This window comes from Centroberyx gerrardi, chromosome 1 (genome assembly GCF_048128805.1).
Source record: "Centroberyx gerrardi isolate f3 chromosome 1, fCenGer3.hap1.cur.20231027, whole genome shotgun sequence".
Lineage (NCBI taxonomy): Eukaryota > Metazoa > Chordata > Actinopteri > Beryciformes > Berycidae > Centroberyx > Centroberyx gerrardi.
In genome coordinates, this window is record NC_135997.1 from 21,432,815 (window position 1) to 21,457,137 (window position 24,323).

The 24,323-nt window shown below is 41.8% G+C and overlaps 1 protein-coding gene across 1 annotated transcript in view; it reads right to left on the bottom strand.

Annotated features, from left to right (window-relative positions):
* ush2a (Usher syndrome 2A (autosomal recessive, mild)) overlaps nucleotides 1–24,323 on the bottom strand; it is a 242,629-nt gene that overhangs the window by 198,380 nt on the left and 19,926 nt on the right. Inside the window, exons 6-12 of the mRNA XM_071921972.2 lie at nucleotides 20,930–21,065; nucleotides 16,739–16,802; nucleotides 15,653–15,754; nucleotides 15,113–15,302; nucleotides 12,744–12,958; nucleotides 7,989–8,210; nucleotides 4,349–4,442 (exon numbers count right to left, since the gene is read on the bottom strand). Coding sequence (XP_071778073.2) covers nucleotides 4,349–4,442; nucleotides 7,989–8,210; nucleotides 12,744–12,958; nucleotides 15,113–15,302; nucleotides 15,653–15,754; nucleotides 16,739–16,802; nucleotides 20,930–21,065 — 1,023 coding nt within the window. The remainder of the gene's footprint in view (nucleotides 1–4,348; nucleotides 4,443–7,988; nucleotides 8,211–12,743; nucleotides 12,959–15,112; nucleotides 15,303–15,652; nucleotides 15,755–16,738; nucleotides 16,803–20,929; nucleotides 21,066–24,323) is intronic.

Below are 24,323 nucleotides of genomic sequence, written 5' to 3' on the forward strand. Positions count from 1 at the left end.
ACTGGAAAGGTCGTGGCACCAGTGTGTGTGTGTGTGTGTGTGTGTGTGTGTGTGTCCGAAGTTAACCTAGTTAACCCTAGCCTAGGTGAAAATCTGCTGCTGTAGCAGACTTTGGCAACAGAAATCCTGGACAACCCTACTTAACGTCACTAGCCATCACCATCTATCACACACACACACACACACACACACACACAGTCTCCAATTTAGAATTTTTATGCACACACACACACACAAAAACACACACTCAACAATGGCCCTGTTGTGGGTGAATACTGTCATCCCAGTGTAACCCTAACCTGAATCTTACCCACATTCTTACTCTAACCTTAAACCGACCCCTTCTCTAAGTTAGGCCTTAAAAACTGGAAGGATATCTCTCATCTTCTTTTGTGATGACACACATAAACATGTGCACACACACATCTCACTCACTGATGTCAGGTTCAGGTTCCACTGTCAAGTCAGCCAGCAGCTACACAGAGCCTGATGTAACTCTCCCTTGTGCCTCTGGGTGAGCACTTGCATAGAAAGGCTGGACTGCGGAGTGTTTGTAACATGCACCTTACCAAGATGATATATTTTTACTTCTGTAACACTAATATCGGACACCATGAAAGCCCAAATAATCCCAATTCTGCACTATCAAACGATGATCAATTAGTTGAGACGGAGAGAAACATACACAGAGAGAAAGAGAGAGAGGGAGAGAGAGCGAAAGAAAGACACACAGGAAGAAAATAGACTATGTGTGATACAATATATGATATATCTTTCAAATATGATTGAGTCCATCAATTGTGGAGAGACATACAGAGATAGAGAGACAGAATGAGAGATCAGGTCTGACACAGAGTGCACGTAGGAAAGAATCAAAAGACAGAGTGAGAGTGTGTGTGCATGTGTGTGTTTAAATGTGTGTGTGTGCGTGTGTGTGTTTAAGTGTGTGTCTTCCGAGGCCCCCGTTGATCATCCTGACACATGTCTGAGCATTTCTGTCACTTTAATGTCACTGTGGAAATTCTGCAGATTAGTACAACATCCGTCATGGCGCTGGGCCGATCCAAGTCAACAGAATGCATGCAATATTAATCGCTAATATTCCCCACAGCCTTTTATGCTCCAATATTACACAGACAGAAGAAAGGCCCCGAATATTCACTCAGAGAGACGACATGGACAGGTTTGCAGGGAAAGTGGGGATTGTGCCTTTACACGTACGAGCGCGCGCACACACACACACACAAAAGGGACATACATGTGCGCAGAGACACAGACAAATGGAGAGACAGACACATAAATGTAGAGACACAAGTGCACACACAGAAAGGACCCTGCATAACACACACACACACACACACACACACACACACACACACACACACACACACACACACACATCTACACTCTTGACATACTAATGCCTTTCACTGGAGTGTGGCGTTCTTCAAAGAGGAATTCATGTATTTTCTAAAGGAATCTCCAGGCCCCAAACACACACACACACACACACACACATACACACACACACACACACACAGTTTCCCTTAAAGACCCACAGTTATTACCATATACCCACATCGCTCATTTCCCCTACATCTGTTAACACACAAGAACTACCTACAGAGAGAGGAAAAAATAAAAAGATAGGGAGGAGAGAGAAAACACAAGACAGTAAGACAGGGAACACAAGAGAGACAGACAAACAGGAAGAATTTAAAGACTGAGAGACAGAAAGCGAGGGAATATAGGGTGAGGGAGAGTGGAGAGAATGGCTGAGCGAAATGAAGAGAAAGACAAACGGAGAGAGAAAGAGGGCTGATTAGAGATGCATGCTGAGGGAATGTCATTGTTCTAGTCGATTTGAGACATTATTTAAACTGAGACCCAGGAGAGAGAGACAGGGAGTGCGAGAGAGAGAAAGAGAGAGAGATGGAGAGAGAGGGAGGGTGGGGGAGAAATACAGACCTAGAGAGAGGAAAGAGAGGTTTAGAGAGTGGAAGAAAGAAACAGAGAGAGACAGAATTTTTTTCTACATTAGCCTCTTTAACAGTATATACCTAGCAAGGGCCAATTGTTGTGTGTGTGTGTGTGTGTGTGTGTGTGTGTGTGTTAGTGTGTGTGTGTGTGTGTGTGTGTGTGTGTATACATGTGTGTATGAAATCAAAATACGTTGTTAATTTAAGTAGAGGCAGACTGATATTTTGGAGACCAGCCTTACCGTGAGAGTGTATGTGTGTGTGTGTGTGTGTGTGTGTGTGTGTGTGTGTGTGTGTGTATGCGCGTGTGTGGAGAAGCACTTCCTATGACGATCTTCATTTTGTATAACAGGATGTGTGTTTTTGGAGTGTGTGTGTGGGGGGTGGGGGTGGTGGGGGGACAGGGAGCGAGCGAGAGAGTGTATTCCAAGTAAAGGGAGCAAGTGATGTAACAGCTGCTGGTGACTGCTTCTCTGCTCCAACAATAGCCTCTGTCTTAACAAGACGCACACACACACACACACACACACGGTGAGGCTGGTGTATGAATGATACATAAGTAAGTAGTGAATAATGCAGGCTGTCCTATGCTACAGTGAGGTGGAGTCAGTCACACTGAACTTTTAGCTGCTGACCGACTGACTTTATTAGGGTGATGCCCGCTCTTCTAGCTAGCTAGCAGGTTGTCTTTCCTTTGTTGCAACAGCAGACCTGGTCAAGAGGTGGCAGTATACGTACAACAAAGGCTAACTTGGCCATAAAACAAACCACAATCCATTATGTTGTCGCATTCAAATGTATTTATACTCGCTGCAGCTTCATATTGTTTGTTTACTGATACTTCACGCCAGTAAGGGCGCATGAAGATTAAAGAGGTAACCGTTACCAGACATGTTAGCACGCAGATGTAAACAGAGGCAATCAACTGGAAAAGGAAATAGAGATGCTTTCCCACAAGGACACACAGCCAATCGTGGCATTATAGACAAACTGCAGATGATCATGCACTGGGGGCTCAGGTGCGAAGAATTCCACTTGTTTGGCCAGCGAGCCAGCGCACACTGCAGAAGTCAAAGCCAATGCGGTGCTTCATTTTCTCCATAAATGTGTCCTTTCATTTGTATAAACCAGCCAAATTTTATTTCAGCAGTAAGCATACTGCCAGCTCAACTGTTGAGGTTGAACTGGATTCAACTTCAAGCAGACTTTAAGCATGGACACAACACACAGTGCGTTGCAGCAATGCCACTGCTGACATTGAAGACAGACTGATGTCCTCCACAGTCATTTTTGTCTAAAGTAAAGCAATGTAAAAAAAAACAAAAAACAGTGGTAGTGCCAGACCAGAGGTCAATTAATGCCCTGAGAGTCATGTTTATATGCTTTAAAAGCTGTCTTGAGTAAAAAAAAAAGCCAAAAATGGTAATTAATGGTAATTTGACAGAAGCATTTTGTAAAATACAGCTGGTCTTGATGCTAGTGTCATGAAAGATTTTCTATTCATGGGAGACAATGCCAGCTGTCAATTACAGTAAAAAAGGCAAAAATGTGACATACAAGTTTTTTTTCCAACTTTAACGACATCCATTGTGCTGTCTAAGATTGCAGCTTGGCTGCACTGATAGCTGTCCATTAACCGGAAGGTCGCCAGTTCAATCCCCTGTTTCAGAGGCGAGTTAGCTTCACAGCCAAGCTGCCTGGCACTGCTGCTCTATGTGTCCTAAAGCAAGGTAGTTAATGCCACTTACTCAATTTCTGGGAAAATGAGGAATAAAACACTATTCTAATAGACAAAAAAGAGGAAAAATACACACTCTTTCTGCAGAGAAGGACAGAAAGGATGGATTCTATTAGATGTGTGTGTGTGTGTGTGTGTGTGTGTGTGTGTGTGTGTGTGGTTCATTAGAGAAGTCCTCTCCATGTCGTTAAGAAGGAAACTGCTTAATTAAGACCATGAGGAGGCTCTCCCCAGGGGGATTCCTCTGTGCTGTGTGTGTGTGTGTGTGTGTGTGTGTGCGCGTGTGTGTGTGTGTGTCTCTGTGTGTGTGTGTGTGTGTGCGCGCGTGCGTGTGTTCATGTGCTTGCACGTGTTATGAGCCTTCTGATACTGAATTTCTGTATCTAATACTGATATTGATAATTGGGGATAAAAATCCCCACAGAAACAAAACCAATATTAAATGTGTGTCTAGTTAGGCTTGGCACTTTGTGTCAACGTGATTTTCAAATAACTCATATGTGCAAAAGTAACACCACGTGTGTGATGTCCCTCGCTACACCCACAGATTCTTGAAGATGACAAATATGTTGTTTGTGATCACATAAAAAAAAACCAGACATTTTGTGTCTCGCATGTGTGTTTTACTCACGTTGTGTCCCTCTGTGTGGCTCTCAGGCAGACACAGACAGCGGTAGGGAGTCACACTGGTATCACAGTGGTCTGCATGACCATGACACTCACATCTAGACAGGCAGAGGGAAAGAAAAGAGAGAGAGAGAGAGAGAGAGAGAGAGGGTGGGAGGGAGAAAAAGAAAGAGAGAGAAGGAGGGAGGGAGAGAAGGGGGATATCAAGATTTAGAATAATAATTTCTATTCAGCTACAAAGAACAATAACTGGCCTACATAGCGGATTTGTGATAGGAAGGCTGATGGTTTGAATCCCTGGACCAGTAAGAGAATCTGGGTGGGGTAAATAGTAACGCTTTTCCCTTGCTTGACAGCCACTAACGTGCTTTTGAGTAAGGTGCCTAACCCAGCTCCTAGGTGTGAATGTGCTTTAAAGTCAATGAGTGTGAAACAAGGTGTTGCTGAAAAAGGAGAGGTTGCCTAGCCTGGGGAAATAAGGGTTGACAGAAACATTTCCGTAGAAAAAATGTTGTACAAGCCAAAATACTTTTTTCATTTTTCTCCTAAAAATTCAAATTCAAAATGAAAATAGATTCATACTTGTTGACAAAGAAAAATCCCCAAATAAAAATAAAAATAAAAGGAACAACTAATAACATGACAAAAACTGCTCGCCCCCTCTAAGTCTCTCCCTCCATCTCTCCTCCGCCCCTCGTATTCTGTCCATCAAGCAGCAGTAGGGCCATTAGGAAGTTCCCATTCAACATTTATAAATGCCATCCTGGGAAATATCAGAGCAACATAACAGCTAGCAGACAGCGCTCCGTCTCACACACACACACACACACACACACACACACCTGCAGGACAGTCATTTAATTATTAATTCAGATATTAAGATGCTTTCTCTCTTTCTTTCTTCACTCTATTCATACTTTCATCCTCTTGTTCACTCCCTCTTTTCTCACCTTCTGTCACAAGCTGGCCAGTGTAATCTCATCTGAAGAGTAAAAGCAGTGACAATTTTGTCTATCTCAAACTGAATTTTCTCTGATTGTGTAGCATGACCTGATATATCGTAAATCGTACTTAAGGGCAAGTTATACTTCTGCGTCGAAGCTACGCCATAGCTACGGCGCCGTACGGCGTAGCTGTCTACAGACGAGCCTATGTATGGGAAAGTCGCGCATGTGCTTTTCAACGATGGTCGAGTCGGTCAGTTAGGTCTGGCAACAAAACAAAAACAAAAAATAGCTACTAGCACCAATATGATGGCCGGGAACAGCTTCGCCATTTAGTCTTGAAGAAAAAAAGGGATAAAAGGAGGACAAAATGTAATCTTAAATAATGCCTTTTAACCTTGAGAGGAACTTCACCTGAACCAGCGAGCACACACAGCTGTATTAGTGTCACATCATGGTTGCACCACCCAGGACTCGACGTCGACCTTTGTCACAGTAGGCAGGACATGAATTTGTTGAGCCAGCTAGGAAGTGATTCCACCAGTGTTTCTTTCACAGGATTACTTCATGAGTGTGGGGTTTTTTGCTCACTAATGTGCATATATCTTCTATATAGTGTCTTCAAGAATTCTATTACCTATTCTATTAACCTGGATGATGGTCTTAATGATAATCTAGTTGGATATAAGATATTGTATATCAGTGGACATGTAGACATTTTTGTTGCTACAGTTTACAAAATCACACCCACCTGAGACATTCTGTGCCATAACTTTTATATATATATTTTGTTATATTTTGAATGATGGATTGATAGAGAAACGCTTGAAGTTCAGATATTGGTGTAACTGAAGAAAATCTATTCAGGCTTTCAAGAGGCTTAGCTTTTGGTATGATATGCAAATTATTCCACATTTGAATTTGACAATTCACACCTCATCCAGGCGGTGATGAAGTTGAAATGTCTGTGTAGCTACAATAAGACAATTATAGTCACTGTGGGCTCAATTTTTTGAACTTTTTAAAACTTTATAGAATTTTTAGAGATGAGTCTCTGCAGATTACTCAGAAGCGGGTGAAATTCCTCTCATATGGGCCTACATCCTCAGAAAACTGCACACCTGTAGCACATATGACTCATTTTTGAATGAATTTTTGCTGTTTTAAACTTTGGACCACTGCTATAGTGCCACCATCAGGAAGATTGGCCACATATTACAGTATGCATTGATTTGGACCAGGCTGGACTGCTCTGTCAGTATGCTCTGCAAAGTTTTGTGCATTTTCATGCATGGAAACAAAGTTTTTGTCAGAAGAAATACAGAAAGAATGTGATGAAGAACGCATATAAAAACAATAGGCTGCCTGGCCTGTATGAATGTGAGGCAGGGCAGAGAAGGCATGCATCCCTTCTCTGGGTAAAGAAAGGAGGATATACTACTTTTATATTTAAATAAAATTTAAATAAATTAAAAATAAATAAATTAAAAACTAAAATAAATATTTCATAAAGCGGTAAGAAGCTGAAATCTCTACATCACCATAAGATGCAGTAATATAAAGTCACAGGAAACAGGGACTTTGTTCTCACATGTAGGACAAACAATGCTCATGTGTGCAGACACACACACATACACACACACACACACACACACAGGTTAAGAGTGTCCTTTCTCTTGCCAACACGCCTATCTACATGCTTTCTAAAGAATGAAGAGAGAGATAGAGAGATGGAGGAAGAATGAAAGAGAAGGGGGAGGGAGGGAGGGAGGGATAAAGAATGCACAGATGAGATTTCAGCAGCTCTAAATCTCTGTTTCCCCCACTTCACTGTAACAAGCTACTAATTAAAACAGCTTAGAGAGAGAGGGAGGGAGAGAAAGAGTTAGAGATGATTGCCTCCTGCATAATCCCATAATTACCACAGTCATAAAAAAGCAGTCACACTGTCAGTCTAATGAAGAGATGTGTTCACAATTACTCTCAGAAAAGCTCTGCCGAAACTCAGCAAAATCTCTGTCAAAAGATTTTTCTGCACCTTGAGTTGTGCTTACACATTAACAAACCAACAATGAATACTAATGTTTCTTTCAACCGATCATGGCACCTCAAATTTTAACTAATGACAAAATTGGTATTTTGCAACACATACATAGTGATGGTTCTCCTATATTCATTAATTAGTGAAACTGTCCCAACTTCTAGAAAAATGTAAAGAGAATGAAAATTCATTGTTATACCCTATTGTTAACCCTAAAACAAATGAACAAATAAACAAAGGATTATTACATTTTATTATGATATTATGATATCAAAACGTAATTAAGGACCATTTTAAACTGTTTGAGCTACTGGAACTGATATTGACAGTATATAACAGTCAATCATGAGTTTAAATGGAAAGTTTTTCTTTATATATGTTTAGTTTGTACACATTGGATACAACAGGCCTGCATCTTAAGTTATGAAAGTCACTGGAATGGACATATGAAAATTCACAATTCTATTTTTTGTGAACAATTTCACAAAAGAATTTATTTGAATATACCTCAGATTTACATATCCAAATGAATTCCATATTGGCATTTTAAGTTCTATCTGTGATGACGAGGATTCAAACACCAACAACAAAATCTTTCATAAATGGGTTACTTAGAGGATCTTTGCATAAAAAATGTGTGATTGTTGCAACTCTTTCACCTGCCACTGATGGTGATCTCATTGATGGCGTAGTATCTGTGTCGGTGGTTCACCCCCGGTGCTCTGGTGTGGTATTGTCCACTCAGATGGATCCTGACCTGGGTGGCCTGTACCAGCCTCTGCAGGGCAGGGGTGCTGTAGAAGTCGTTGTAGCCTGGCCTTAGGTTCGGCTCTGGGGTCAGCAGGCTGAATGTGATGTTACCTCCTGAGTAGGGCACCTCACTGGAACACACACACACACACACACACACACACACACACACACACACACAAATAGGCAATTAAGCAAGAACATAAAAACAAGCACATAATAAACCAATTTGTAGATTATGAAGAACATTTGCAGTGTTTGTGTTTGACTTCGGTTAACATGTTGAGGTGCATCGGGAGGGCACATGAGAAAGCAGCTGTCGCACTGATTTTGAAACTGACAAGGGACAGGTGGAATCACTATTGCATTATTCACATACACACACACACACACACACACACACACACACACACACACCTTACTCTCTTCAACCTCTATTCTCATCCTGCCTTACATTTTTATTTCTAATATACATCTAACACCCTTGTCTTTCTCCTCCCTCTCTTATTTTGGCAAACACTGACATGGCTTTTTGTCTTTTTTCCGGGTTTTTGTTGCGTAAATGCTTGTCACGCCTCAACTTAGCAGTGTTACCTGTCAGCAGCCAAACATGTACTAGGGTTGCTCTATTATATATCTAGCCTGGTCTTTCTCTATGTCCCTGCTGTAGTAATATCTTTAGATGGAATTAGTCTGGCACAGCAAAGAATCCAGCATTACTGAGCACACTGCACATTAAAAGTGCCATGACAAAAAACAAAAACTGTAGAGATTCTCTCCTCACCTCTACATGCCCCTTCTTTGTACTTTCTTTCTTCCTTTCTTTCCCTGTAATGCATCTTTCCCCTATTCTTTGTCTTCAGGTAATGCTGAAAGACTTATTCAGGCCACTTCTGTGTGTGTTTGTGTCTGACTGTCTGGCTTTTGGCGTGCTATATGCATACAATGCACACAACCGAGATGCTTTTGCATACATGCAGTGTGTCTGTAAGTCTGTTTTGCTTTTAGTGTACTGGGTGCATGCTGCGTGTGTCTGTAGTGTTTTTGGTTGTGTTCATAAAGTGATTAAATATTAAGAGATTTGGTACTAAAAAACACACTTACCTTGCTTGAAACACACTTACCCGAGGACAGTCTCCAACACACACACACACACGCAGACACACAAACACAGGCAGACACACACACACTCACACACATACATACACAAACACTACATAGCGCAACACAGGAGCTGGGTCACAGTAGATTTGTCCCGGATAAGTTAACTTTGACAGTACTATCAGAAGACAAATATAACACACGCAAACAAACTAATGAATAAAACAAACAAACAAGAACCCACAATATTGCTTCCTTATTTTAACTATTTCTGGCAGCGCTGCTCTTTCATAAACAAGCCAAAGTGTTTAGCAAAAGTGCTTGCCCCAGAATTGAATAGGTGGACTTGACCAACCCCCCCTTTAATGGGCTGCCATCCTGCCAAAAGATTTTCCATTTATATTCCATGCAACAGAGAACTTGAGCGTCACAGGGTTTCAGTGCTGTTTTATTCTTCACCCTGCCAAGAAAAAACAAAAACTCTGGGGTAAACACCAATTGCCAATATTGATTTCCAACCTCCTCAGACATTTTTTATTTTCCTTGTATAGAGCCAGTAAGAATAAACGATTGCTCTACTGAGTAGGGGAGACACAGGAGAAGAGGCTCTAGTGGGGTTCGATCCCGGGCCAGCAGGGCTACTCAGTGTTTTCTTCCAAATGTTTTTCTTGCTGGTTTTGAAAGACCCCTGAAGCAGCATTTACAGTATTCCACATGAAACCAAAACAACTCTGAAACCAATACTGATGAAATCCCTTTCAGGCAGGGTGACGGCTGTGTTAGGTTGGCTTGCCCATCCTGACTATCAGGTGGAAGGGGAAAAAAGATGGCTGTAAAACTTTTTCAAGGACTTCAGGGTCTTTGGACACACAACTCTGATGCATGAAAGTTAACTATTATCCTGCTTTTTGTGTTGCACATCCCTGAGACACAAAAAGATGAAAGATGGTACCTGTCCTCAAGACCAACCCTCTGTACTTAAGACCTTTTGCCCTACAGCACCTTACAGCTCTGAGAATGAAGGTCTCCAATGCATATCATTTCTTTCATTTATCATATTTTATTCAGTGCAAGGGTCAAAGTCAATAAGAGCCACGGATGAGAGTAGAAATGTTAAATTTTGTTTTTGTCCGTGTACCATGTCTGTCTGTATGTACTGTCAAACTATCCATGATGTCTGCTCCAATGCCACCAAGACATTCTTGTATTTGTATTTATATTTGCCTTATAAAGAGATTCTGATTTTGACTTGGCAAAAAAACTAAATGGGACATTTATTGTTTCTTAGGGTTAGGGTTAGGTCTGGAAGATGTTTGGTTTTCCATGCTGTTACACACAACTGGAACATGAAAAAAAAACCTCACTCATAATTGTTACCAACCTACTATATATATTCCCCATTCATTCAAAATGTTAACCATTTTTCACAGCTTTTATCCAAATTGACTTTGTTCCAGCTGTCACTTCCCTAGCCCCGTTGCTGGTAATGTTGCTCATCTCTGTTGCCTCGCAAAGTTAACTACCTGTTTATCTCTACATGTAGACAAGGTTTAAAAGAGGCATTAACAGCACTCCTGGGGCAGAACTGTAATTGATTGGTATAAAAACACCTGAAATGACTAAGCTTAGTTTATCTTGCCAGACACTACAGCAGCTTCAGAGGTGGCAATGTCTCTTGCAAGATAAAATAAATCTTGCAAGATAAAATAAAGTGCTCTTTTCTTTTCATCATATACCTAATCATCATATAACTAATGTGACACGGGGTGTTATTATATTTCTAATGTGAGGCCCAATTGCTCGTGTGCCAATTTAACTGACACATGCAACTGTGCCAGGAAAGGTTGTAGGAGGCATCTTTTGTCAATCAAGTGAAAAATGTGCAATGACTACATAGCCTGTGATCTATCCATACCTGTTCTATCAAGTGCCAACATGGGCCTTGATACAGGTAACTATGCCAAGATTTTGTGTGTGTGTGCGTGTGTGTGTGTGTGTGACTATGATCCGAGTCCAGTTCTCTATCTGGTGCCAATCCAGTGCCTGTTACTGGTAGCTGTGCCAAGCCCACGCTGTAGGTGGTTAGCTTTATCAATCTAGTCACTGTGAGAGTGCCAGGATAGTGTGCGCCTGTACGTGTGTATGTATGTGTATGTATGTGTGTGTGTGTGCAGTGAGTGTGTCTGTGTGTTTAGGATTTCCTTTGACTGATCTTCTGTGTGCATGTGTGTCTAAAATATACTCGCCTAAGTGTGTGCATACATCCATGCATGTTTTGGAATGGATTTTTGGTGTGTGTACGTGTTTTTGTGTGTGTGTCGGTGTGTGTGTGTGTGTGTGTGTGTATGTGTATGCATGTGTGTACGTTCTCCTTTATTCAGTCTTGCCAACATGTTTCCCTGTAATCTCGTCTTCATAGAAGAGGCCATGACCAGCCAATAGAGTCACAGCTAGACCATGTGCTTCCTGCTCTGGGGAGAATTCTGTTCTCTGATTGGCTAAGATCAAACATTTCCTGATATACTAGAACAGTGTGTGTATATGTTTGTGTGCGTGTGTGTCCTAGTCGCAGAGAGAGAGACTGAGAGAGACAGAGAGAGAGACAAAAAGAGAAAGAGAGAAAAAAGACAGACAGAGTGAGGGGTGAGGGTCTTTATAAAGCAGCCAATCCTGTTCAGTCAGTCTCAGTGGGAAAATAAAGCCAGGACCACAGCCAACACATGCGCGCACACACACACACACACATATAGTACATACATACACACACACACACACACATACACAGAGAAGTGCTCAGAGCTGGTATCTCAAAAGTCCCCTTTCATATCAAATTTGTCTCTCGCTCCCTCCTTTCTCTCTCAGATTCCAGATTAGAGCAGCAACTGCGGTTGAGTGTGTGATGTATGTGTGTGTGTGTGTGTGTGTGTGTGTGTGTGTGTGGATGTGTGGGAGGGGAGGGGGGGTACTCCACAGATTTGAGAGAATGGCTACTGTCAAGTCCAGGAGAGAGGGGAAGAGAGAGATAGCTCTCTACATGCACAGAAAGAAGGTTGAGTCTCAAGTTGAGAGACTCCTACACACACACACACACACACACACACACACACACACACACACACACACACAGGTTATTATAGTTTCATGTTTTTTTATCATTTAGTTTTTTTTTGTTTTTATTTCTATTTTATTTTCTAATTCAGGTTACTTTTAGATAGATTTCAGAGTGTGTTTTTAGTGTTAGCTTTTCAAAGTGCTCTAGTTTTAGTTTAGCTTCAGCTTTTCCACATATTCTAGTTTGTTTTTGTTTTAAATATTTTTAGAGATCTCATGGCTGTGGTTTAATCACGGTCACTGAAGGACAGTAATTTTGAGCATTATTATTTAATTATTATTATTATTATTAAGTTAAGTTGTGGAACCAGAAAACATACTTTCATTTTTATTCTTATTTCAGCGCATGCTTTTTCTAACCCTTTTTATCTTCAATTTACGATAATAACCTTCACACACACACACACACACACACACACACACACACACACACACACACACTCCGTACCAACCTAGGCAGTTGCAGACAGTTGACTGAGTCTGGTCTTAGTAAAAGCCCATTGTTCTGCAGTCCAAACACACTGCAGTCTCTGGCCATATACTGCCAGTCCAGCCAGGGCTGCTCTGTGCCGGTACTGGTCTCTGGTTCTGTGGTGTTCCGACTCCGTCTCTGGATCAGAACCGACTCCGGCAACAGACCGCCAAACTGGACTATAACATAGAACACCTGGAAGAGTGAGGGGTACAGGTAGAATGATCAGATTTTTTCTATAGTTTTTCCTTGAACTATAGTTAAAAGAAGTTAAACAGAATAAATAAATAAAAGAAGAAAAAATAACAGAAATCTGAATCAGAACACTCAGATGAAGAATAACTAGTATGGGAACAACCAGAAGCAAAAGGTGAAGAATAAAAATTAGAATGAGAACAAAAATAATCAGAATGAGAATTACGATCAGAGTCACATTTATTTTTCTTGTTCACTTTAAATCATTGACCTCCACAGGGAAAAAAAGAAGTGGGAATATATTAATATTGTTAATTTGTATTGTCTTTGTTATTGTGGATTGTGCAGCATATGTATGTATTTAATTGTATTGATTGTAACCTGCCGAGGGACTGAAGACGAAAATGAGCTTAAGCTAAATCAGTACAATACCTCAAATGACATGTATGTTTAATATTGTACACAGTCCCTCACAAATAAATAAATAGATAAAAAAAAAAAACTGTTAAACAAGATATAGAGAGAGGGGGGTGGGAATGACATGTCAAAACCAGCAAGTATTACACTTTAGTAATGCTGCCTCCATGGATTACATTACCTCATTCTAATTTATCTGATCCTCTGAACATGGCTCATCCTAAAAACTGATGCACTGTGTATTTTTTTCCACCTGTCACATATCAACTGAGATGTGTGCTGGGAGAAGAAATAAGGAGTTCATTTCCAAAACGCAATATGTCTGCAATAATTAGCTGAAATTTATCATTCAGTATCTCTAAAATCAATTTTAAATAAAATGTTCTACTATCCCTTAAAAAGTAGCATAAATTATGTTTATTTGTGTAATCAATGATTTGGTAAGCATTCATGGTAAGTCACTATGCTTCTTTCTCTTGCTTTACTTGTAAAGAACGCTTAATTATCGGTTAAGTGAGCGGAAGGGTACTTTTCAATGCATGGGTGCAACTTAAAATTATGATAAAGGATTTAGTTGAAGAGGGGCACACAGACCCCCCCCCCCCCCCCCCCGCCGCCGCCACACACCACACACACAAGCGCACACACACACACAAACGGTTTATGTGTGTGAGCTTCTCTGTGTGTGTGGTGTGTGTGTGTGGCGTGTGGTGTGTGTGCGTGTGTGTATGTGTGTTATGTGTTATCTGCCCCACTACAGTCTGGGCTGGGACACTGGGGCACACAGCAGGGAGCGCATTAAGCTACCACTACTGCGCACACACACTAACACACATACACAAACTTCAGAAAGATGTTGTGTGTCTTTTATCTGGGGACTTGAGTTGAGAGACCAAGTCAGGACAGCTCCCAAAATCCAGCCCACACTCACATACACACTTCAGAGAGAAGAGGGATGAGTCTTTTGACAGCCCCAGTGTGGACAACCCCCAAATCCAGCAATCTCTCTCTCTCTCTTTCTCTCTCTCTCTCTCCCTCTCTCTCTCTCTCCTCTCTCTCTCTCACTGCAGTACTTAGAAAGGGGATGAAACTACTGTCCACTGTACACACAGGTGCAGGCAGACAGATATTGTACTGTGTGTGTTCTGTAGCATTTCTACAGTATCTTCTATAATATAGGCATTTAGCTAACAGTCTTACCCATGGTGAATTACAATGAATGAGCAGGTTAAGGGGTTAAGAGTCTTGCTCAAGGACACTTCAACAGGCACATGGCTGTTGTGGGGATCAAACCTAAGACTTTACAGTTATGGGACGGGATCTTTAACCACTAGCCCACCCTGCCGCCTGATGGCAGTTGTGTCTTTCATGATGATGATAATGTCCCCATCCATAGGGCACAAGTGAATGGTTAAATGGTTCAATGACTCATCCTAGAGGCCATTGCCATCTCAGTCACCAGATCTCCCACCATTAGAAAACTTATGGTAGATCCTGGAGTATCCTTTACTACCAACTACCATCAACAAATAAACCAAATAAGGCACAATCTTGAGAATGGTGTTGCATCGCCTCCAACAGAGCTCAACATATGTTGCAGTGCCTCGTGGAGGGTCAAAACCCGATTAAGACACTTCACTTTCCTGTTTCCTTTATTGTGGAATATGTATGTGTGTGTGTGTGTGTGTGTGTGTGTGTGTGTCAGCTTGACTGCATGTGTGATATTAGATGTGTTACCTGGTATTGTCCATTAGCCAAATCCACAGTAATAGTAACTCCTTCATCCATGTCCTGTATAGCCATAATCCTAGACAGCCAGGCGGTGCCCATGTCCTGGTCATTGATATAACTAAGTGGATGGGCGTTAAGGTTCAGCCTTAGCACTCTGTCATTGGTGGTGTCCTCAACAGCGTTGGGGATACAGTATCTGTTAACAGGGACAATTACAGTTTTTTTAAGGTCAGTTGGAAGTATATTAAACAGTTATATGAAATGAAAATCGGTAGCAGAAGGCTTGTGCCTTCCATTTTTGCAATTTCTGACCACTGACATTGTCTCTCATGTATATAACCATTTCATGATCTAGGAACAGGGTTTAGTTTTGGAAATACATTGTGAAATCACAAAAATGCAGGGTTCTCATAAACTAAATGAACCAGTGTTTCTCAATTCCTTTTTAGAGATTCTGCAAAGGACACTGGTGGAGATAAACTTGACTATTTTATTGTAAATATTCAGTCCACTCTCTTATTTGTGAAAATGATTGTGATGCTGTACCTCTCAACCAGGGGGTGCACTCTGGGGTGGCTGGGAGGACAGCGACACTCTGACTGGACATGGAGGTGAGGCAGCACCCCTGAGTACAACTCCACTATTTCCCTGTTGGGACAAGAAACATTAGACTATATAAGACTACAATATGACACTGAACAGTAGAACAAAATACAAAGTAGACCGGGATGGGGGAAGGACCCCCAAAACACCTCACTATCTCTCTGTTAGACAAAGATGGAGTTCAGTTTAATATTACATAGGCAATCCACGATTTTCACTCAGTTCAATCAGTTGTCCTGAAAAAATACAAGGATTGCCAAAAATAGAGCAAAACTGAGATTACATGCTTGACAAGTGCTGGGATTAGACCGTTTAAAGCATTACAGTATTGCATCAAAAGTAAAATGTGGCTCTTGCCATTCTTGATGATTGTGAGGATGAACCACAATGACAGTGACAAAAACAGTAAGCCCTTGCCATATTTGTGGGGAACTTCAATTTTGAGGCAAAATCTTACAATCACAAAATCGCCTATTTCTGGAGGGAACCTTTACTGAACACTCAGTGCAAAGTGGAAAATCAAAGACATAATGTGAAAACTCAATCTATCATTCTCTTTCTCCCCATCTTGATGACACAAAACTGTAAGCTCCAAGTCCACACCGCATGCCGTACAGCACCAGTGAGCAAAACACTAATTGCCTTGTATTGGATTCCCAGGAAAATCCTCTGGAAGCAGTATGGATCCTGAGATGCAATGATTAGCCTTCTCCTGCCTCCCTCCATCCACCCGTCCCTTTATTACTCTTTACTGTCCTCCCTCCCTCGGTGCCTTAATCTATACAATATCTCTCTGTCTATCCTTCCTCATCTCTATCCCTCCCTTCCTTTATTCAATCAGTGTATTTCTACCAATACTCATCCTTTCTCTACATCAACCAGCCTTCCCTCCCACCTTCCATTCATCCCTTCCTTCACTTCCCTTCCTTTGCTCCCTCTATCGTTCCTCCTTCCTTCTCTCCCCATCCTCTCCCATCCATCCTTACCTTTCTCTCTCCCACCATTACCACCTCCTTCTGTCCAACTCACCTGTTGGTCAGTGTGGCAGGATAAAATCTAAAGTCCTGCATCCGTCCAATGAACTGATTAGACCCTGGAGAGAGGAGAGGAGAGGAGAGGAGAGGAGAGGAGAGAGATGTTAATGGGTTTGTATTGAAGGTAGTGAGTGAGTGAGTGGGATTCACAGTAAGTAGTAGATTATCTTATCAGTTTCTTGATACCAGCTAAATAGTGAGGCTGCCCAGAGCTGTTTATCTACAGCCAATTTTATGCTACACAGCCAAACAGGACCTGCCACGGTCTACAAAATAGCCATTGTTTCCACTAGAGAGTAGCAGGGTTAGCGGGGGCTTACTCATTAGCCTGGTTGGATGACAGGGCCAAACAGGGCTAGCCAGGCATTACTCATTAACCTGTTTCTTACACTGTTTTTTCACCTGAATTGCTTCTTTACTGCAGATGGCCCTATGTTCAAAGTCACTGTTTCATTTTGGAATAATTCAAATCTGTTCTCCAAGTTTTCAACAGAATGTCGAAGTCGCTCTAACAGGTAACAACAGGGATGTGATCAGGAACACATAGCAGGAAAACATGAATCTACACTTAGGAATTAATGGGAGTTGTGTGTCCAAAAAGCAGAGCAAAAAGAGGGAATTATGATAAAGCTGGCTAGCTGGCTGGTGCTGAGAAGAAACAATTTGCAAGGAGTCCAGTGCAAAGATGTTGGACCAGACATGCCAAATATACCAAACACCCCGAGATGCCAAAGCCTCTCTATCAAGCATACATATACTGGAGGATCTCAAACATATGGGCACAACACCCAGACACATAAAGGAATATTGGACCGCACATAAGAGACACCCTCAAACACACAAACGGACACAGGCAACCCCCCAAAACATCCCCACACACAAACATACATACGTAACAATGTTGGACCAAACATAAGAGACACTCAGACACACAGACAATGGTGTTGGCCCAGACAGAGCCAGAGTCTTTTGTGTCCAACAAACTTCTGTCTAGTTTGACAACAACTCTTAGAAGACGGATAACGTCTCTAAGCATTGACTGAACCCCTGCCATGTTGAGCTGTGTGTGTGTGTGTGTGTGTGTTAGGGAAGCTTTGCCATGTTTAGTCCAACAAACATCCTTACTTTAGAGTGTGTGTGTGTGTGTGTGTGTGTGTGTGTGTGTGTGTGTGTGCGCGCACGTGAGCATGCATGTGTGTGTATTTGGTATTTGAGTTTGAGAGAGGCTTTGCCATGTTTGGTCCAAATACTATGTGTGTGTGTGTGTGTGTGTGTGTGTGTGTGTGTGAGTGAGTAAGAGAGAGAGAGAGAGAGAGAGAGAGTTACGAGATACAAGTGTGCTAGAGCTGTGTATGTGTATGTGTGTGTGTGTGTGTGTGTGTGTGTGTGTGTGTGTGTGTGTATGTGTGCAGCCTAAGGCTTTGGCTCAGGATTTCTTTAGCGTGTGGAAATGGGATTATACCTTCCTCTGAAAAGCGCTCTCCCTATTGTTACTGGGATGATGCAAGGTATAAGCCTTAATTCTCTTTTCTCTGTGTAGGTCTCTGTCTTCTCTCTCTGTGTTTCACTCTCTGTCACTCGCCGTCTCTCTCACTCTCCTCTTCTTCTTTGTTTTTGTGTTGCTGGAACTGATGATAGTTGATACAGGCAACTAAAAGCATTAGATGTGATTTTTTCTGTCTTTTGCTATCTGTCTCTCTGTCCTTCACTGGCCCCATCTCTCACCGACTCTCCGTTTTCCAACATATTTTACTACTCCTTCAAAGGTCTCATATTATTCAGTTTTTCTGATTTTGTTTTCAAATACATATTGGCTCAGGATAAAAATCATGTTGAATAATGAATAATGTTCTTCATGTTGTTTTGGAAATAAATATAGTTTAGTTAAAAGTTGAATTGAATTAGTAAAATGTAATTAATTTAAAGACTAACAGGCAGAACAGTCACAATACTGGACCCTGATTGCCCTACAGCAGCACAATTTCTTTGGTGTTTTGTACTCAATGTAGGCATTGGCCAAACATAACAATACAGACATTCAATGTAGACTGGAGCTAATAAATAATGGCGAAAACTACTAGTTTAAACCAAAAAGAGCCACATCTGCATCACGCCTCATCATCTGTTCTCATCTTGGAGTGTTTTTCATCTTTGGAAGGCAATGGCAATGTTCACTCTAGTTTTGGTTCACTTTCCTCTTTAGCACACTTGCTTTCCTCTGAGCAATTAATGTGTTTCTTTTTCCTTGGATTATCTGTTGATGAACCCCGTTCTTCTACCATTTATTCCAAATTAACTGTTTTTAATGATTCCAATCAAAATGATTTTGCATGTTGTACCTGACACCACATGTTTAGAACAGCAAAGCTTTCATGAACTAGTGATAGAGAGTAGTAAAACAGACATTTATTTATAAAAAAGTTGTGGATTATTACTTTAACCATGACATTTTAACAATGTCTTCATTAAACATCTTTGAATTCCTATATATGGGACCTTTCATTTTTCCCCCTTTCTCTATATATCTTTTGCAGTACTATGTTGTGTATGTGAGGAAGACAGAGGGAGACAGAGAGAGAGAGAGGGAGAGAGGGAGAGAGAGAGAGAGAGAGAGGGAGAGAGAGAGAGAGAGAGAGAGAGGGAGAGAGTGTTCAGTTTGTACTCCAGTGTTGCTCCCCAGCCTAACATACTTAATGCCACTTACAGTGCATTCCAGCCTTTTATTTCTGCCTTATGGTGCCCAAGTTTGGTGGGACAGTGTGGCAGTCATCTGGTGTTTGATGCCAAGATGGCCGTCTGGCCCACTAACCAGCCCAGAGCTAAAGAAAACCACTGCAGCAGCTTCTAAAGCCATAAGACACTTTCAGCACGTGCCATGGTTGGCTAGAGAAGGGCTCACACAGTGGAAACATCAGTTCTATACAAAAATGTTGTGTTTACATAGTGTCTGTGCCACAGACGCCTCTAGATTTGCTAGTTTTATATTTTTGTTAAGTGTCTACAATGTGTAGAACATGGGACAATGCCAAATTATTGAAACTCTATTGAACATTGTCAATGACCCTGTGCATGAGCATCACTGGGATCAATAGAAAAACAAAACAATTTCTTCTCAGTTTCTGAAAAGTTGACTATTTGGACACAAGCAGTTTGAGCACAATATCAATTTTTTCATTAGTCCAATCAAATTAATACTGAATGGCAATTCTTGAAAATAGCAAATGCTTTGCAATTGGTTAAGTAAAGTCACTTTCAACAGAAGGGGTGACACTGTTGAACCAAAAATTGATGAAAAAAAAAAATGATGAAATTTAGAAATTTACACATCGTCCTTTCAATGGAAAGGGTCCCCTCCAAACAGCCAGCCATAGTTGTTAATCGATGCATCTGATCAGTATTCACCTGATCAATCCACTGATCAGAATTCCAGACACAGCCCCCGGGTTCAACACCCCACCTCTCTCTTTCTCTCTGTCACAAACACACACACACGCACGCACGCATGCACACACACACACACACACACACACTCTCTCTCTCTCCCCCGAGCCAATCACTTCTATTGATCACCACCTCTGATGTGATCTCCAGCTGATCAGATGCTACCTGCCGTGAACTAGGGATCAATGTCTGATAAACGAGAAGAAAAACACTCGTTTATCACTCTGGAGATGAACGGATATCATTTTTCTCTCAATTTCTCTCCTATTGACTCTGAGACGGCTCGCAGGCACGACCAATCAATCACAGATGTGTAGTTGAGAGGGATAAAGGCTGGGAGGAAAATAAAGGAGGAGTAGTCATTGACATCATATTCTGATATACAGAGATGATAAATACTCGATACTATAAATACTAGATGGGTGAAATTTCTCCCTGTGCTCACGGTTATGGCTTGGGGATTGGAGGTGGGGGTAATTTCAGTTTTGGGAAACAAGCTTCTTCCATTTCTACAGCTTTAAACAGGTTCTAAATTGGATAATTGTATCATGATGCATGGGCTGATGGTAATGTAATTGATAAGACCAGATGATGAATTTTCAAGGGGTTATTTTCAAGCAGTGCCACTGCAGAACCTCTTTGGTGCGTCTCAGTGGTTCCAATGCAGCTCTCAACCTGTGTAACATGTCACATGTCAAAAACATACATGATAAAAATGTTCATGTCTCAAGAGAACAGTCTTTACCATTGGAGCTGAGTCCCACCCACATGGCGCTGTCCTCTCTGATGTCATAGAGCCTGGAGTTCAGAGGTCGTGTGTCAAAGGGCATCCCATCCTCCTCAAGCCCGTCCAGGAAGAGGCTGACACGCCTGTCATGCACCTGGAGACCAATCAGAGTGAGACTTTAGTGTGTGTTGACCAGACTTTGTGTTTACTATGTGTTTATTACAATTTTTCAGTGTTAAACAATGAAAATTCTGTATTTTTCGTGAGAACCAATCAAAAAGCATCATCATTAAAAAAAAGCTTAGAAATGTGAATAGGGTGATGAGGTGAAGACAAAACTGGTACATTTTGCCCAGAAATATATATTTATATATTTTTGAAACAACAAAAAAAGTAACCACTCATCTAATCACTCAATGAATGAAGTTTTATTTAATTCAATAGGAGTATCATTCGATACTATCAACAGGGTCCAAGCACCACAATAGTAAGTACATGTAGGGGAGTAGGGGAGAGGCCTGAGGGGCAGCTGTAGCAGCAAAGGCCTGGCAGCAGGTTACACACTGTCTCACAGAGAGAGAGCAGCACAGGTCTGTGTGTGTGAATATGTCCAGTACATGCATCCATGAATGTGTATGCACACACCATAGATGTGTTTGTGCACATCTATGGATGTGTGTATGTGTATGTCACACCTACATGTGTGTGTGTGTGTCTGTGTGTGTGTGTGTGTGTGTGTGTGTGTGTGTGTGTGTGTGTGTGTGTGTGTGTGTGTGAATTATACATAGGGCTAATCTTCCAGCTCATTTCCTCAGTAGCAGAAAGAGCCCCAGGCTAAACTGCCGCAGCCGCAAATTAGCTTTCTGTTTGACCAAAAATCTCCTCTCCACTCCTTTCCTCTCTCCTCTCCTCATCCGTTGCATGAATATTAAAAACCGCACGGCAGGCAACACCGTCAAAGCAGAAGCGGCTCCCGTTTCACATCAAACCCGGGCAAAAAGAAAGATACTTCCATAAGCGGGGCTCTCCTCTGCCTAAAAACTTCAATGTGCTCTGTCCCACTCTCTTTCTCCCTTTACCCCCTCTCCAAATCCTGTGTTTGGGAAGCACACTGTGGGACCACTGATAAACAAGACTCTCCCTGTCTTGCTAGAGTCCCCTTCTCCTTCTTTTTCGTGTTCCCCTTCCTTGTCTCTCCTCCTCTCTGGTCCTCCTTGCTTTCTCCTTTGATGTCTTTCTCCTGCTTCTCCTTCTCCTCTTTTCTCTGTTTCTCCATTTCCTCACCTCTTCATCATTTGCTCCCTCTTTCTCCCTATCTTCACTTCTTCTTCTCTCTCTTTTCATGACTCCCCCCTCTCTCCTCCCTTCCCGTCTCTTTCCCTCATGTTTATGTTGCCCTGTCGCTCTCGCTCGTTGTCAGCTCTTAAGGGGAGTTGAAAAGGTGTGAGGAGGGAAATAAGTCCAAGTCAAAAAACGCCTTTAGGGGATGAAGGCAAGCCCAGACAAGTGTCTGCCTCTCGGAGGATAGTTAAGACGCCCAGACAGACACTTTCATGATGGCTGATTGAAGACTGGCGAGAGCGAAAGAGAGAGAGCGAGAGAGAGAATAAGAGTAAAAGAAGGAAAGGGAAAAAAAGAGACTGAGACAGGAGAGAGAAAAAGAAAAGTCAGAGAGCGGGTGTAAGAGAGAGGTAGAAGAAGGGCCCTCTTTAGGAATCTCTAAGCCAGAGCGCTGCGTGGCTCTTGGGGAGATGTGAGGCAGTTGTCAGGCCTGATGTAAATGAATCCTGAAGCGCTTCATCCTCCTTAGCCGCCACGCGCCCCTTTGAAACACCGCCAACTCCCCTTTGTTAGCTTTCACAAACGCTTTCCTTCCCTCTTTTCCTTCCCCCGTCCATCCGTCTTTTTACCCCCCTCCCTCCCTCCCTCCCCCCCTCCCTCTTTCCCCCCACCTCTTTCTGCCTTTTTCAGCTGGTGTAACTTCAGAGTCCCGTGAGGATGCGGAAAAGGAAAGGAAAAGGAGTTTGAGGATTTTTTAGTGGTGATAACTAGCCTCATCTGGACTGTGTCCACTAAGTCCAGAGAAAAGGAGAGGACTCCTTTAAACTCTACCTATCCTCTCTTCTCTTTATAGGCCATTTTGTGAACGCTTTTAACCAAAGCACCTTGGAGAACCATAGCGTACATTTAGAGTAGAGCTGCACAACTAATCGTAGATAATCGCATACCACGATTCTATGTTTCCATGATTAATAATTGTGTAATTTGGCTATATTTAAGTGTTATATTTTCAATTCCCCTGAAAGTCCCCGGTGTGGTATATCCAATATATCAATGACAACCTTTAAATGCACAACATGCACTCATGTGACAAAAACAAAAGTTAAGACAAAGAAGCAGGTAGCTCCGGTGGGAAAGAAGCAGAGAAACCTTGCATAGACCATCTTTGGAAAAACACAGCAGTGAGCAAAGTGGTAAATAATGGACAGGCCCCATGTTAGAGAAGAAAATCTTTCTCCCAAGGCTTAACCTGAAATCATTGTTTTAGGAGTGGATCATCACTGTGATCTGGAGATACTTTGGTTTAGGGCTGCAGCTATCGATTATTTTAGTAATCGAGTATTCTACCGATTATTCCATCGATTAATCGAGTAATCGGATAAAAAATACGTTTGCTTTATTAAAGAGCAATAGTAAATATACAAAAGAGAAAAGCTGTCCGCACGAAGCTGTCCATACGACACTGTGATTTACTGAAAACGAGATGAAATAATAATTATTATTGATATTTATTACTAGGCCTAAATATCATACAAGTTCATAAGACTGGCTAATGTACATTTATTTGGTATGTTGAAGGGTTGCCCTACACCTGCTGACCCTACTCACTGCAATCAAACTAAACTGAATATACCTGCTATATTGGACTGGTGCATTTTAGGCTCCAATTGCTACTTACACCACCTGATATTTTGCTTTCTGGGGTATTTTATGCATCACTGTGAGGGGAGTAGGTGTGTGTGTGTGTGTGTGACTATCATAATAATAACATGAATGAAGCTCAGGCTTTCACAAATTGACTGCAGCATTTTATTTTCTGTGGTTATTTTCTTGAGCAAAACTTAGCTAACTTAGGGACATCATAACTAGCCACCATATTGATTTACGTTCTTAACTAGCCATTACATATAGCCATAATTAACGTGCATTCTTTACTAGCCTTCATCTCGTCCCGTTTTAATATTAAGTGCTGACTCCGCCCACCCGGGCCAGTTTCGGGGTACGCCGGTAGCAATTACAAGTGGACCCTATCCTACAGTCCCTGCTCTCAGCGGAGGGAGGGAGCTACGCTGTGTGGGAAGCGCTGTGACCGTCAGACCTCTCTGGATTAGACAAGCAAGTAGAGAAAACC